At 37.3% G+C, this 16,579-nt stretch overlaps 1 protein-coding gene across 1 annotated transcript in view; it reads left to right on the top strand.

Moving 5' to 3' along the window:
• Positions 1 to 16,579, top strand: part of chm (CHM Rab escort protein) — a 97,305-nt gene that overhangs the window by 34,452 nt on the left and 46,274 nt on the right. The window contains exons 7-8 of the mRNA XM_067375819.1: positions 366 to 486; positions 1,351 to 1,573. Of these exons, the coding sequence (XP_067231920.1) occupies positions 366 to 486; positions 1,351 to 1,573 (344 nt within the window). The remainder of the gene's footprint in view (positions 1 to 365; positions 487 to 1,350; positions 1,574 to 16,579) is intronic.

The following is a 16,579-nucleotide window of genomic DNA, read 5'->3' as shown; positions in this document are numbered from 1 at the left end:
TTTATTCCATCCGTCTTTCTGCCTATCTATCTGTTTGTTTATCTGTCTATCTAACTGTCTATAAAATAAAATTACGTACACTTCATGTTTTTCTCATATGGATTGTATTTTAGGTCTAATATAAGGCTTCCTGATGCAAATTATTGGAGCATTTCAGCTAAGATAAAATGATTAAATTGATTTGCTGCTTGATTTATCAGTTTCCATTTACTAATGTACCTGATAAGAGTATTGACGCAAAAGGTGTTTCTCATTTCACTAAATGCTGCATTGTAATGCAAAATCCATCTGTGTGAGTAATTTAGGGCTGAAGATAATCTGTCACTACTTTAACCTGCTATGTCCTGTTTCTTCCTCATCTGAAGGTCCCGTGTTCACGGGCTGATGTGTTTGCCAGTAAGCAGCTGACTGTGGTGGAGAAACGCATGCTGATGAAGTTTCTTACCTTCTGTCTGGACTTTGAGCAACACCCAGAGGAGTACCAGGGTATGACCCCTAGTGTTTGTTTCCATGCTGCTCACATGGAACATCAGAGATCAATCACAGACATGTAGATTTCGAAACATATTAGAAATCAATCAGATTCTTTCTTTGCCTTTGAAACTACCTAAGCAAGTCTGTGTGGGCAGGGGGAAATTTAGTAAACAATAATATCATAGCCTAACATCCACAATCCAAAGTGGCAGTGCATTTTTTTTATTATACATTTTTAGAAAAGTAGTTCCCGAAAGCTACTGAAAACAATAAAAATTTCCTTTTGACCTAAAACTTTTGACTTTTTTTATTTAAAAATGCATGTAAATTAAGTGTAAATGACAATAAAATTAAAATAATAAGGAAAATATTTTAACTGCATTTTTTTTAATCCTAGCAAAAATTTGTGATAAGTTGTGATAATCACTTTCTTAAATTCATGTACTTTTTTTTTACCCAATGTAAAGTTTTGGATGGCCTGCCATGGCAAAGTGAAGAACATTTTACAACTGTAAAAAGCATTATGGGAAAGTGGAATATTTATATTTAGTAATTTTAATCATGCTTTTTTAAGGTTGTAAAATGTTCTTCACTATGCCATGGCAGGCCATCCAAAACTTTACATTGGGTAAAAAAAGTAGATATAGAAACAGACACATTTATGCCATTATGTTCATGTTGTCTTTAAAGTTGTAGCTGTAGTGAATTAAAGTCTCACTGACATAAGGTAAATTGCTCCTTCTATTACAGTGTTAGGCAACATGCAATAATAACCTCTTTGATTCATTCAGTCTATCTGTTATTCCCTGGCAGGCTTAGTGGGAGGTCATATTGTCATTTTACACTGTAACACATTTAAAATTGTCCTTATTCTAGACTACTCCGAGAAACCATTTAGCGAGTTCCTGAAGAACAAGAAGCTTACTGAGAACCTGCAAGACTTCGTCCTGCACTCTATCGCTATGGTGACGCAGCAGTCCATCACAGAGGAAGGACTAAAGGCCACGCAGCACTTCCTGCGATGCTTGGGTCGCTACGGCAACACTCCCTTCCTGTTTCCCCTCTACGGCCTGGGAGAAATCCCACAATGCTTTTGCAGGTAAATTGTACTTGATGTTACAGAATAGAGCAGAGAAAGACTTTATCAGGTAATTTCTCATAAGGGTTATTATAGTTAACTAAAACTAAAAGCATAAAAACATTTTTGTTACTTGAAATTAAATAAACTTTAACTTAAAGGTACACTATGTAATGTTTTTGTTCAAAATTAAAGGGTTAGTTTACCCAAAAATGAAATTTCTGTAATTAATTATTAACCCATAAGACCTTCGTTCATTTTCGCAACACAAATTAAGATATTTTGTGATGAAATCTGAGAGCTTTCTGATCCCCATAGACAGCAGTGTCATAACCAATTTTAAGGCCCAGAAAGGTAGTAAAGACATCTTTAAAGTAGTCCATTTGACTACAGTGGTTCAATCTTCATGTTGTGAAGTGACATGAATACTTTTTTTTACATTAATTTGTGTTCCGGAGATGAACGAAGGTCTTACGGGTGTGGAACGACATGAGGGTGAGTAATTAATGACAGAAATTTCATTTCAATACATCATCAATCCTTCTTCCAAAACGTGTTTTTGTCTAGCCCTGATTTACTATGGTAAACCTATTATAAGTGTTTTTATTTTAGACCTGATAGGATGGTTTTTGAAGGAAATTGCGTACATGTGTCACTCGCTTGTGCTTTTCTTGTCATCCATAAATAGAGAAAAGTTTCTCTGCCTACTTTGTATGGTGTGGGAGTGGCAGGGGCGGCGCCAGCCGATTTTGCCGGGGCTTTAGCCCCGAATGTTTTGAGTCAAGCCCTGAATGTAATGACTGTCACTGAGCAAATATGAAACTGGACAATAGCCTATGTAAACCCCCGAAATCATAAGTTGCTTTATTTCATTGCGCTTCGGCTTTGCATATGTATACAGCCTGTAAAAGTAGACTTTAAAAATAATTTAGCCTATAGAATACATTTCTTTGCTGTCGGTAGCCTATGGGCTATCCGACCATACACCGGCAGCGCTTTCTCTCTCTTCCCTCCGACAGCGAGTTCACGCACACCACAGTTGTACAGAGTCACGCCTCCTGTCACTCACTCAGAGCAGCGGCAGGCCTCAAGACTCTCTCTTGGTCCTGTGGAAGGGTTTTTGATATATAACAACCGATATGACAACTTTAGCACATTTGTCAGCTAAACATTCATTCAGTGTTTCCCATTAATGACCCTCTACTGCCGCCACCGTTTCATAATGAACTGAAAATTTAAAACATACTACATTTGCCAACGAGCTAAAATCGAAACCGTGATATGGCTTTGTGCCTTTATAAAACAAAAAAAGACAGCGATTAAGTATATATACAGTCTTTCTGTGCTGCGTGTTTTAAAGAGAAGTGAGCACATTTGCGCATGTGATCAGCTGGCGATTTGGTGATCAAAATTGAAGCTCAAGGATTTATCTTTTAAAAAGAAATGAGTACAAAAGTATTGTAAAAAAGATGTTTGAACCCTTTTTAATGTCCAGGTACAATTCAATGCTGTTTCTTTGTTCAATTTGCACACTGTACATGGTTTGAAGCTCTTAATTTTGAGTTTCCAGAGTGCACCAGATTGATGCATTTAACCTTAAAATGTACAAAATTTTCTCTCGGGGGGGGGGGCATGCCCCCGGACCCCCCTAGAGGAGGTACATCCAACAAAGTTTTACAAATTACAGTGTCAAATAATGTACATTTTCTGAACAAGAATACGACAACAAAAGCTCCTTTCATGTCAGTAAAGCTGTTAATAGAAAATTAAATTGTCTTTGGACAAATATAGATTTGGGCTAAGCCCCGAATGTTCACAATGTCTGGTTCTGCCCCTGGGGAGTGGCATAGGTTAATTGTCATAACGAGCAAGAAAGAATGACATGGATCAGCTAAATCTCGAAACTCCAAGGAATCACTTGTTTTAATAAAACACGAGTCTGCTGGCAAAAAGAGAATGCGACAGAGCTCGTAATAAAACAAGAACCAACATTGTCTTGGCTTTTCGGAGATGGCGAGAACTGAGGGATTTGAAATTTTGTAAAAGCGTATCCCTTTAATGGTTATCACTAAAATAACATCGTCATCTTGAGATCCTTTCCATCTAAACTGGTTATATCTCTGAAATCTAGTAGTGTTTTATTAGCAGTAGGATAACCATATTCATCTGCACAGTCATGTAGAGCTGAAGCACAACCAAAACATGCAGTTTTTTTTAACCACTAGAGGGCTAAAAGTTATATATAGTGTGTGTGTGTGTGTATATATCATTTTTCATTTAGTTTAACTTGATGTACTAAAATAACTAAAACTAAAATAAACATTTAACAAAAAAAGAAAAAAACGCAACAAGATTACTAAAACTTTAACTAAAATTAAAATGAAAACAGAAAATATATAAAAATAATTGTATTAATATATTTCAAAATATATGATTTTGATTTTTTTTTTATATATATATATATTTCAGCTAAATTATTTATCCGCACACATCGTTATTTTTTTCAATTCGTGCCCTCGTAATATTTAATCAAAATAATCTCCCTCTTGCAGCGACATCTCTTCTCTAATGACATGTGAGGGGGGGACAGCCTGTCACTCACATGACATCAGAGCAATAGCAAACCACTTCCATCCAGTCAAGTCCCGCCCTACATTTTTTTTCTTGTTCGAGATGCCGTTTCATAGTATTTCACAGTAGGGAAGAAAAGACTTCCATTTCATGCTAACTTTAATATTCAACTCTAGAGTCTTTACAACTCAGTTTTAGCTCACACACTCAGCTCTGAGGCGGAAGGAAGCAAGCTGGCAGTTAGAAGGAGGGTCAGAGCTCTGCAGGACCCTGAGTGTTTGCTTTTAGCACTTTGAGTCTGCTGGGAGCAGTGCTGTGAAACGGTGGCACTTAGAGACGAGCAGTCTTCAGCCCTGTGCCGCTGAGAGGAATCATCATCACAGAAACCATGAGCTGGCGTCAGGCCAGGTTACAGAGAACATCTCCCCAAAGACGAGCAGAACAGTCGAGTGTTTATCTAAAATGCACATATGACTCCAATCTCTGGTTCGAGCTCTGCTCTGAGAAATAAGTCTATTTGTGTACACATTACGTCAATAAGACTATAAAGCTAATGTGCCAAACTAGATCAGGCCAGTGATATAGATTATTGAGAGGGCAGAGCCATTGCCAGATGTCTCTTCCAATGTAAACACATCAGATCGATATCAGTATTTCATTTTTAGTCAATTAAATCACCATTTGATTGTGTCGTCTGAAGTTTCTGATTGGATTTGAACAGTTTCTGCTGTTATGTAATCATGTTCTGTGATGCGATTTTATCATTATTCCACGTAAAGGCAACTTAACCCTCCACCTCACAATTTAAGCTTGGCGTTCCTCGTCTGAGATATCTGCGAATTTTAATGTGCCTCCTCGTCTGTGAGGCAGATTAATTAGCATTTTTGATTTCCATAGTTTTCCACTAATCACCCTTGCTGACATTCAGATAAGCATGCTAGCGCACTGAGGCATGAACCCACCTGCAAGCTGTCCATCATCTGCAGAGGGAACGCAAGAAACAGTTGTCTCCACTGACTTTTTTTTTCTCCATGACTTCATTTTAAAATTGAGCACTGAGTATTTATTTTCAATCGTCAAAGGTGGTTTACAAAATGGATGTTGTACAATGCACCTTAAAAGAAAAGAAAAGACAATATTTGCTTAATAAATAAAGAAATAGTTCAGCAACAAAATGACAAAGTGACCACCTTCATGTCGTTCCAAATCTATATGTGTTTCTTTCTTGCAAGAAAGAATGCAGAATGCAAAGTGTAGAATGCAAAAGGAGATATGTTAAAGGTCCCGTTCTTCGTGATCCCATGTTTCAAACTTTAGTTAGTGTGTAATGTTGTTGTTAGAGTATAAATAAAATCTGTAAAATTTTAAAGCTCAAAGTTCAATGCCAAGCGAGATATTTTATTTAACAGAAGTCGCCTACTTTGAACGGCCAGTTTGGACTACATCCCTCTACTTCCTTCTTTAATGACGTCACTAAAACAGTTTTTTGACTATCCTCCACCCACAGGAATACACAAAAAAGGGAGCGTGGTCTTGTTGCGCTCCCACAGAGAAGAGCAATAGTTGTGTTTGTAGAGTGTGTTTGTCGCCATGTCGTCGAAACGGTGTTATTTTCATTCCACAGTCCAATCACCTTTGTTTGGCCTTCCCAGGGACGATGTACTTAAAGATCAATGGTTACAATTTATGTTTAACTCGGTTCCCGAAAATTAAAATTGTGGTATCCTTACTGCAATAGTTATTGTTGGACTGCAGTGCACATAATGGCCACAAGAGGAGACTATGTTTATGTATATGGCTGTTTTCCGTATGAGGTACTCTTCTGAGTGAGTGCTAACGTTGTACATTTTCTGTCGCTGCTTGTGGAGATTAAAGAGTTCAGTCTCTCGGGAATTATTGTCTTTTGTGTTCATTCGGCACAACACCACAATAATCCACATGTAAAACTATGTGCAGCACACTTTATGGTAAGAGGTGTGACCTTTCCGGGCAAGATGCGCTAAACTGCTGTCGAATCTCAACACAGGAACCGCTGGCACAATCAGAACTCGTTACGTATTTCTGAAGGAGGGACTTCATAGAACAAGGAAGTCATCAGCCCGTTTTTATGACAGTGGAAACAGCGGTATACAGATAAGTAAATTATGTGAAAAATACTGTGTTTTTTTTACACGCGAAACATGAACACATGTTATATTGCACACTATAAACACAATCAAAGCTTCAAAAAAACACGAAAAACGTGACCTTTAAAGAACTTCCTGTCTGCTCTTTTCCGTATAAAGAGTGTTAAGGATAATCTAGGTCTTTGAGGTCCAAAATTATAAGTAGCCTACAAAATAGAATCAAAGCTATTAGAATTGCCTCAGAAGACTTGAAAGTGTGCGTCATATGTACCCAGGGCACACAAGGGTCTTGAACACACCAAGCCGACGGTCTGCCGTCGGGCAGTTTTTGTTTGTTGGCCGACTAAGTTTTCTCAGTGTGTCCCGCACTGTTGGCTGAAGTTGGTCCTCGTTGGCTTATTTTCAGCCGATTCGAAATGTTGAAATGTCGGGCCATCTGATCATTCTGATTGGCTGTTCAGCTACTGCCACCTGCTGGTACGGAAAGGCATTTCATCTTACGCAGGCGCAGAAAGGACTTGCTACTTGGCCGTCGGCTGTCAAGCGTCGGTTTGGTGTGTCAGGGCAACTTTGGACCCAGAGGCTGCCTATGTGAGCCAACCCTGCAGTCTGCTTTCATCGCCACTAGTTAATCGGCGTCGGCTTGGTGTGTTCCTGCCTTAATAGTCCTAAAATTTCTTAAATTCAGTTTTATCAAATGTAATGTCGTAAAAAGTGTTAATGGAATAACATAAGTACTAATTGTCATTTTAAAGGGGATGTTTCACCCAAGAATGAAAATTGTCATCATTTACTCACTTTCGTTCATCTTCGAAACATAAATGAAGATCTTTTTGATGAAATCTGAGAGCATTCTGACCCTCCATTAGCAGCTATGCAACTGACACTTTGAAGCTTCAAAAAGTTCATAAAAAGATCGTAAAACTAAACCATATGAATTGAGTGGTTTAGTCCAAATGTTCTGATCGCTTTATACGTTGGCTTCTAGGCTTTTGTTCACACAGAAACATTCATCAACTCAAACAGAAGATCAAGTATGTTTAACGTGCAAGAACTAATGAGGTTTGTTTTCATGCTTTATGCAGCACGTTTGAGCTTCCGGAAGAGGATTGTTCTTGCGTGTCAAACAGGTTTGGTTGAGCTTCTGTTTATGTTCACTGATCAATGTTCATGTGTGAATAAAAGCTTAAATTAATTCTGTTCATCATATAAAGTGATCATGTTTCTTCAGAAAATTTGGACTAAATCACTCGATTCATATAGATTAGTTTTACAATCTCTTAATGAACTTTTTGAAGCATCTAAGTCGTAGCTGTCTATGGAGGGACAGAAATCACTCAGATTTCATTAAAAATACATTTTTTTCATTTTTGTTTTGAAGATTAATGAAAGTCTTATGGGTATGGAATGACGTGAGGGTGAGTAAATTATGACCGAATTTTTATTTTTGGGTGAACTATCCCCTTTAAGAGGTTTAAACTTTCAGACAGGAACAACAGGAAACATGATATGGTCTAATGTGATAATTAAACTTCTAAAGGGAGTGATTAAATCATTTTTCAAAGTCAAAATGCAGGGCTGTTGTGCGTTCTCAGACTAGTTTGCAATCCAAGTGAACTGCCAAGTGTTTGCTTATGATCTGTTGATCAATCATGACAGTATTTATGTTATGGTTAGCATTTTTTAGCGAACTATTTGCTTAAATGCTCAGTGAAACTAAAGTAGCGACAGATCTTTTCTTCTTTATTGTGACATAATTCCAAGTGTAACAGATTATCGAAAAAAGAAAAATGTAGGGCAGAGACTTGTTTCTATGCATCGGTTGTTGATTGGATTTTTAAATGTAGCTGATACACTCAAAAATGGATACAGATGTACAAAAGCTTGCAGAGGCGGGTTTAAGCAGACTAAATGATTGGAGAATCCTGCATACATCAGCGGAGAGAAGTCTGTTGTTTTCACAGAGGTCAAAACTAGGGCTGCAACTAACGATTATTTTGATAATCGATTAGTTGGCCGATTATTTTTCCGATTAATCGGGGGGAAATCCTAATTTTATTTTTTTTTTATTGCCAAAAAAAACCCACACCATTGCACATCTTGCCCAATGTACTTAAAACAAATGTGCCAACCGAATGCTATGAAAACATAGCCATTTATTACACTACCTGTCATAATAAAGAGAGAACACAAATATTTTAGGAATCTATCAAAAACTTGTTTGAAACTAAAAATGCTATTGCCATTTATTAGGAAAATAACAAACTGAAACAACTAAATAGTTTCTAAATAATATTCACACATAATATACAAAAAAAAAAAAAACTTAACAGTCTCTGTTCGTATTATCTGTAACTGGGCATATGAAAAAAACAACTATGAAGTGTTTTACTTTTTCCTGCCTTTCTTGTAAAACAGTAAAATCAAAAATTCATGGTTAACGAACAATAAATATATTGTAGCTTTAGAAATACTGCTGTAACTAAAGAGCTTACACATACTGGTGGATTAATCATTACAGAAACATGAAAAATGAATTTAGTAATCACCAATACTGATAGTTTATGCTGCCCTGACCTGTGGCACAAACCATACATTGGGTATCAGATGTCTAATAACTTTAGCACTGTATATAGTGAATAAAGTTTAAATCTCTACATTAAAAATGAAGATAGTAATAAAGATAATAAAGAAAAACACAAACTCAGTGTTAACCAACAGTCAAGATAAATGTTCTGCAATAAAACACACGTTCACTCTGGACACAATCACCTTTTACTGTCATTTCTTTATCCTGTAAATAGGCTATAAGAAACATTTTACATTTATATTCAATTACATGTTGTTATCCCTTTACAGTATACTCTCATAAAATACTTGAATAAAATATTGACTTTTTAAATCTAAATTTAAAGGTGCCCAAGAACGTTCTTTCACAAGAAGTGATATAAGTCTAAGGTGTCTCCTGAATGTGTCTGTGAAGTTTCAGCTCAAAAAACCCCATAGATTTTTTTTAAATTAAATTTTTTTAACTGCCTATTTTGGGGCATCATTAACAATGCACTGATTTACACTCGGCGCCGCCCCCTTAAATCACGCGCTCCCTGCCACATGAGCTGTCGACTATATTACAGCGCATTTACAAAGTTCACACAGCTAATATAACCCTCAAATGGATCTTTACAAGATGTTCGTCATGCATGCTGCATGCATGCTTCGAATTATGTGAGTAAAGTATTTATTTGAATGTTAAAGTTTTATTCTGGGTGAATTTGAGGCTGTCCTCTGTGGCTAACGGCTATTGCTACACTGTTGGAGAGATTTATAAAGAATGAAGTTGTGTTTATAAATTATACAGACTGCAAGTGTTTAAAAAATGAAAATAGCGACGGCTCTTGTCTCCGTGAATACAGTAAGAAACGATGGTAACTTTAACCACATTTAACAGTACATTAGCAACATGCTAACGAAACTTTTAGAAAGACAATTTACAAATATCACTAAAAATATCATGGATCATGTCAGTTACTATTGCTCCATCTGCCATTTTTCGCTATTGTCCTTGCTTGCGTATCTAATCTGATGATTCAGCTGTGTGCAGCTCCAGACGTTAACTTGCTGCCCTTGTCTAATGCCTTTTATAATGTTGGGAACATGGGCTGGCATATGCAAATATTGTGGCGTACACCCCAACTGTTAAGTAACAGTCAGTGTTATGTTGAGATTCGCCTGTTCTTCGGAGGTCGTTTAAACAAATGAGATTTACATAAGAAGGAGGAAACAATGATGTTTGAGACTCACTGTATGTCTTTTCCATGTACTGAACTCTTGTTATTTAACTATGCCAAGGTAAATTCAATTTTTGAATCTAGGGCACCTTTAACTTTTAACAACAGATATTTTGAGCTTGTCTGCTTTCGGCCACTTCCAAAGGTAGTCAAAAACACATTTGACTGGATTGCTTTCGTAGTGTAGACACTTGTGTGGTCAAATGCATTCGAACAGCCACAAAAGACCACATACTGTCTGCCTACTGACCTATTGCGTAAACTTTCTGGGAAGCACGCTAGCCAGACGGGATTATCGACTGAAGACGAAATTTGGTTTGAAGACGAAAAACGTACCAAGCACAATGTTCTCTCACCATTCCTGATTTCTAACAAACACTCAAAGCATTCAGCGTGATCTTATGGGGCCAGTTGTTCAAAAGTAATCTGATCAGATTCCCGCTTTCGGATTGGATCAAATCTTGAAAATGGGTTGTTCAAAAGGAAAAAGAATTCTGAAATCAGATTAGATCACAAAATCCAATCCTAGTTTTAATCTGGATCAAACCTTCAGTTTGTGTTGTTCAAAACTTGTCAGTAGGATTTGGATAACTTTGTTGATAACTTTATTTTGCTCTTGATTAGTTTAACTGTTAAATAAATTAGAAGTAGACATTAACCTACATATTTAGCCTTTTGGTAACCTACTGTAAAGTAAAAAAGATTTTGGTGCCATAAAACAATCCCCAAACAGCTGTAAATATCCAACAAAAATATTATATTTAATTCAAAACCCATATTCTTTCTATCATAATGTCCCTTTAGGGGCTCCGTAGAGCATTGGTAATCCAGATTTGGTAATCTGGAAAAGTGTGTATCTGGATCATGGTGATCCAATCCAATTTTTCTTTGAAAAACCAGCACAAAAGTAAGATGGATTACCTGATCCTGGATAGCAAAACATTGGATCCAGATAATTCTGATCCAGATTAAACTTTTTGAACAACTGGCCCATGGCTATCAGAGCAGAAACAGAATCTGAGCTCTCCGTATGTTGTTTTTCCGTCTTCTTTCATATGTAAATTGCATGAGCTCATTTCATCCATTAGATTGAAAAATCTGAAAAATCTCATACATTTACCCACCCATAGACCCTCCCCTTGAAGAAATCAGGACAGAAGTGGTTGAAAGTGGACAAATGAGACCGATTAAAACACCAGGTGTGAACGGGAATGTATCTCTCGCGTCTACTTTCATTTCATCTAACCTTAAAGTTTACGCCATGTACAATTTGCAAACTTGAGTTATACAGTTGTAGAATGTCACAGCAGACAGGTGAGTCTATTAAAGAATTAAAAGGATGAAATGAAGTACCACAGATAGAGATGACAGAAGGATAAAAAGTTGGGGAGGAATGGAAAGAGATGGACCTCAGAGGGGACAAAAGCGAGGGATTGAGAGACAAAAGTCAGAAGGAGAGAACAAGCGAGGGAGGTGGGTTCATTCATCACGCTGATACCTGCTTGCAGGTGATAGATGGATAGATGGAGGTGCAAACTCAATAATGCTCACTCTCTCAGTTATTCACAGATCAGCGAGCAGCTCCGCTAATATAGTGATGAAATGCTTTACCGTCCTCACCCGCATTATCCCTCAAGTTTTGACAGCGGAGACTTTTTAATTTCTAAATAACCTTTGGCACTCTGACTGCCATCCTCCGTCTTCTGCACCCCGTTCCGGTTCCTCTGTCTCCGTCACTGGGATGTTTTTTTTGGAGCCGGCGTGATCCATTCAGCCTGGTAAACACATTTGGCCGTGACAGGTTATGATTTGCACCTGCGATCACGGCGCTCCAATCAGACAACAGTCAAACAGAAACAGATTGAGAGGACGGGGAAATGCATTAATTAGAGGCGATGATTGTCTTCCCAGCATTCCCTCACACGCCGCGTTTCCTCTCTGTCATTCGTTTTCCTCCCCCTTTACCGTGTGTTCTCGGGGAGCAATAAACATTTAATTTATTCAGATCCAAACAGGATTTAATTTTCGCAGAGAAAGGCCTGCCAGCCAGCATGGCGCTTTGTTTTCTTTTAATTATTGGCCAACCATTAGCCCCCCACTCGGCTTCCAGCACCCTAGATTACAAGCGAATTTGCCGGCAATGAACCTGACAGGTAAGTGGTCTTTGCTGCGTGTGGTAATTTTGTTTGTTTAGCATCTCCTGCACGGTAAGGGGATTTATTGTCGACGCACACAGAACGCTAATAAAACGTTCCCTCTTTTTTTCTTTCTTTTCTGTGGGCCTCCCATGGGCGCTCAGATGTTTTCCCCAAACCTGGTTTGGCTTTTGAGGAGGAGGAGCGTGTCCAAATGTGGCATCAGGTTTTTTGTTGTTGTGTTGTGTTGCTTTAATCAAGTGAGGCAAGCTTTTCTTGCCTTTGTTTAATAGACTGAGATCTAACAGGTCACAAGGGATGCATTCAAGATCTTTTAGATTAATGGCTTCAATTCCGGCCCATTATTGACTATCTGCTGGGAGATTGTGCAGAATGTTTTGCTCTTTTGTTTAAATAGGGTGAGCTTTTTTTGGTTCTCATCAAACAAATATATATATATATATATATATATATATATATATATATATATATATATATATATATATATATATATATATATATATATATATATATATATATATATATATATATATATATATATTTTTTTTTTTTAATAAGTTTTTAATTTAATTGTATTTAATTTTTTTTTATGTTTATCAAAATGGCATGTCTAATTGTTACTGCCTATTTTTAAGATTTAGACATGTAGTATTAATTTAAATGGATAGGCTTATTAAAAGATTAGTTCACTTTCAAATGAAAATGACCCCAAGCTTTACTCGCCCTCAAGCCATCCGAGGTGTATATGACTTTCTTCTTTCTGATGAACGCAATCGGAGATATATTAATAAATATCTTTACGCATCCAAGCTTTATAATGGCGGCGAGCGATGCCAACGAGTATGAAGCTGAAGAAAGTGTCTCCATTCATCCACATCCATCCATCATAAACGTATTCCACTCGGCTCCAGGGGGTTAAGTCCTTCTGAAGCGAAGCGATGTGTTTGTGTAAAAAATAAAATCCATATTTGTTTACACTTTCTTCGTAAGTTGAATATGGAAGACGGTCTGGCAGAAGCTACATAGTTAAATATGGATTTTTTTTTTTTTTTTTTTTTTTACACAAATGCATCGCTTCACTTCACAAGGACTTTATTAACCCCCCGGAGCCACGTGGAGTACATGTTTATGATGGATGGATGTGGATGAAAGCACTTTCTTCAGCTTCATACTCTTTGATCCCACTCACTGCCATTATAAAGCTCAGATGCATCAGGATACTTATTAATATTTTTCCGATTATGTTCATCAGAAAGAAGAAAGACATATACACCTAGGATGGCTTGAGGGTGAGTAAAGCTTGGGGTAATTTTCATTTGAAAGTGAACTAATCCTTTAACCCTTCAAACAACCCACTATCTCTTGAAGAGTGCATGAAGGAGTGAGTTGCTCTGTGCATTTGTGCATACAAATGGGTTAAGTTCATCAATACTAAAAGTACAACCTTTCTTAATGAATATTTTAAAATGTTATTCTCTTTATTTCTTAATTTATCATTTATCATTTGTTCTATACTTAGACTATCATTCAAAAAATTAATACTTCTATTCAACAGGGTTGCATTAAATTGATCAAAAGTTGACATTAAAGGCATGAATAATGTTGCAAAAGATTTCGATTTCAAATAAATGCTGTTCTTTTGAACTTTCTATTCATCAAAGAATCCGGAGATAAAGTAATCGCAGTTTTCACAAAAATATTAAGCAGCACAACTGTTTTCAACTTTAAAGTGTGTAACGATCTTCATTAACTCAAAAGGGCAAATATTAATAATTAGTCATAACTCGTTATGATTAATTATAAATCTTTGAATCACTTAATCAAAATTAACTTAATGTAGCTGAATTAATATTACAATCATTTAATCTGTTTGGCCAGCGGACACTCAGTATTGATCGTAGGGCTGCACGATTAATCGCATGCGATTGTCATGCGTGTCTCATCAGTAAAGCCGGTTCTGTGATTAGCGGTAAATGATCACCTGCTTTCAAATGGAGCGGCACTTAATATACAGAGCCGTAGTTTGAGGACAAGCTACGCAATATCGTGTTCATAATCGCAGATGAATAGCCTTCGATTATGAACACGATATTGCGTAACTTGTCCGCGAACTACGGCTCTGTATATTAAGTGCCGCTCCATTTGAAAGCAGGTGATGGACATTTACCGCTAATCACAGAACCGGCTTTATTGATGAGACACGCATGACAATCGCATGCGATTAATCGTGCAGCCCTAATTGATCGTTTATCAACTTTTCAAGAAGGATATTTTTCTGTGGCCACAGAAAAATATTGCTTTCTTAGCAAGTAGCTGTGATCGAATCGTTATTAGGGACATTGATTTTATAAGCAGACCAGAAAAAACTCGCAAGAGTTTGCACACGTTTTACTTAACTAAATCACAAACACATAACTAAACTAACAATCACAAACTTACCATTCACGCAGTGAGAGAGTGGGAAATGAATTTGAACCATATCATAACAAGGGAATGAAACAATGGAAAGGGTAAATGAACAATTGCTGGACGAACCATCAGTTTCAATACTATAAAGCACCTTTGTTAAAAGGGGTTCACAATCTTAATACTAAATTGCCATTTAGTGTTCAAACGATATTTGCAAATGCCTTAGCTGTCTGGATCTGCAGGCTCAGGAGAAATCCTTAATGGTTCGGTCCGCTGGCGTGGAAGTTGTAATCAATAACTTCTGCGCTGAATGAAGAAAATGAAGACAAACTTTGCGCTGTTAATTTGACTCTTTTGTGGTCACTGCAGTTGTGCATGTCTTGAAGTGAAATGGAGGCCTACCAGGCCGGCTCGGGCCGGGTGGCCCTCACGTTGCATCAACAGGAACAAAGAGAAGAACCAGAAGAAATAACTCAGATCTGCTCAGACATATTTAACTTCTCCAGACAGTCAACACCTTCAAATCTTGGCTTGACCAATGAGAAAGGTAGAATTCTCTGGTGTGGGGATTTCCTTTGTTTGAATGTGAATTAACTTGCATGGGGGTGTTCACTAGAAAGTTTGTGTCCATTTATACTCTGATAAATATAACAAACATACAATGCATTCTGTGGTATTGTGATGTCTACCAAAATGTGAGTCATTAAACAAGGAGTAATTTGATATTAAACATAACCTAGATTAGACATTAGACATTATCTAGTAGTTCCAACTTTCAACATACTACACAACATACGAAAGAACAATATACAAACAGTAATTATACAGAAGATGTACTGGGGAAATGCATGGGTTTTGCACAAAAGATTAACATGATGACACATGCTAGTCGATGAGTTCAACTCCACAGCAACTACAAAGTTTGTAATTTATCTACCAACCATTCAGAAACGTCCAGTTTCATTCTAAAAGTTGTAATTTCTTCCTGAGTCTCTCCATCAGTGTCCGACTCCGGTTTGAACAATGTAAGGCTGAACACCGTTACTGACAATCCTCATTTTGGCTGCGTGAGATTGCCCAGCTTTGTTGTTGTTGAGCAACCGAAGCATGAGCTGTTAAAGCTCCGCCCACTTCTGGAAAGCAGGCAGGGAGCAGCAGCTCATTTGCATTTAAAACCGTGTGTTTTTGACAAGCTATGTTAAATGATCTGTGGGCTATTTTTAGCTGAAACTTCAGACACATTCTGGGGACACCAGAGACTTATATTACGACTTGTATTGTGAAAAGGGGCATAATAGGTCCCCTATAATAAGAAATGTTTCTTGAGCAGCAAATCAGCATATTAGAATGATTTCTGAAGGATCATGTGACACTGAAGTCTGGAGTAATGATGCAATGTAATATTTTGCAGTGTTTTTTTACTGCATTTTTTAATCAAATAATTGTAGCCTTGGTAGGCATAAGACATTAAAATCTTTCTAAACCTAAACTTTTGAACAGTAGTGTACGTTAAGTATTTTTGCACAAATTGAAACAGATATCTTAGCACCAAGTGGCTTTTAGAAATGTCCTTTTTTATATGCCTTAATGTCTCTTTTCTAGATCAATATAAACAACACAAAGTAGAGCATCTTAACTTGCAAAGTGAAATTCGTTATGGATTGCAGCCTGTAGCTATCTCAACCTGTTATCTCTGAAAACACTAGGATATCATACCATTGCATTTCCTGCGGCATGAAAAAAGCTTCCGTCCTTACAGGGCTCTGTTCAATTTATTTGAAGCTCTGCCGTGATGTTGCCATTAGAGCCCGAAGCTTGTTTGTGCTTCTTGTTACATTACTTTTTAATTACAGAAATAACTAGTTGGAGGCAGTTGTTTTGTGGGGATGTCGGTGGGGTAAGGGTGGGGGGGGTGTTAGGTGACGAGAAAGAGGGAGTTGTCGAAGATTTATTTTGGATGTGACCTTCTCCACACTC

Source organism: Chanodichthys erythropterus, chromosome 22 (genome assembly GCF_024489055.1).
Source record: "Chanodichthys erythropterus isolate Z2021 chromosome 22, ASM2448905v1, whole genome shotgun sequence".
Classification (NCBI taxonomy): Eukaryota; Metazoa; Chordata; class Actinopteri; order Cypriniformes; family Xenocyprididae; genus Chanodichthys; species Chanodichthys erythropterus.
The sequence above is the reverse complement of the archived record's forward strand: the minus strand, read 5'-3'. Positions and strand labels throughout refer to the sequence as shown.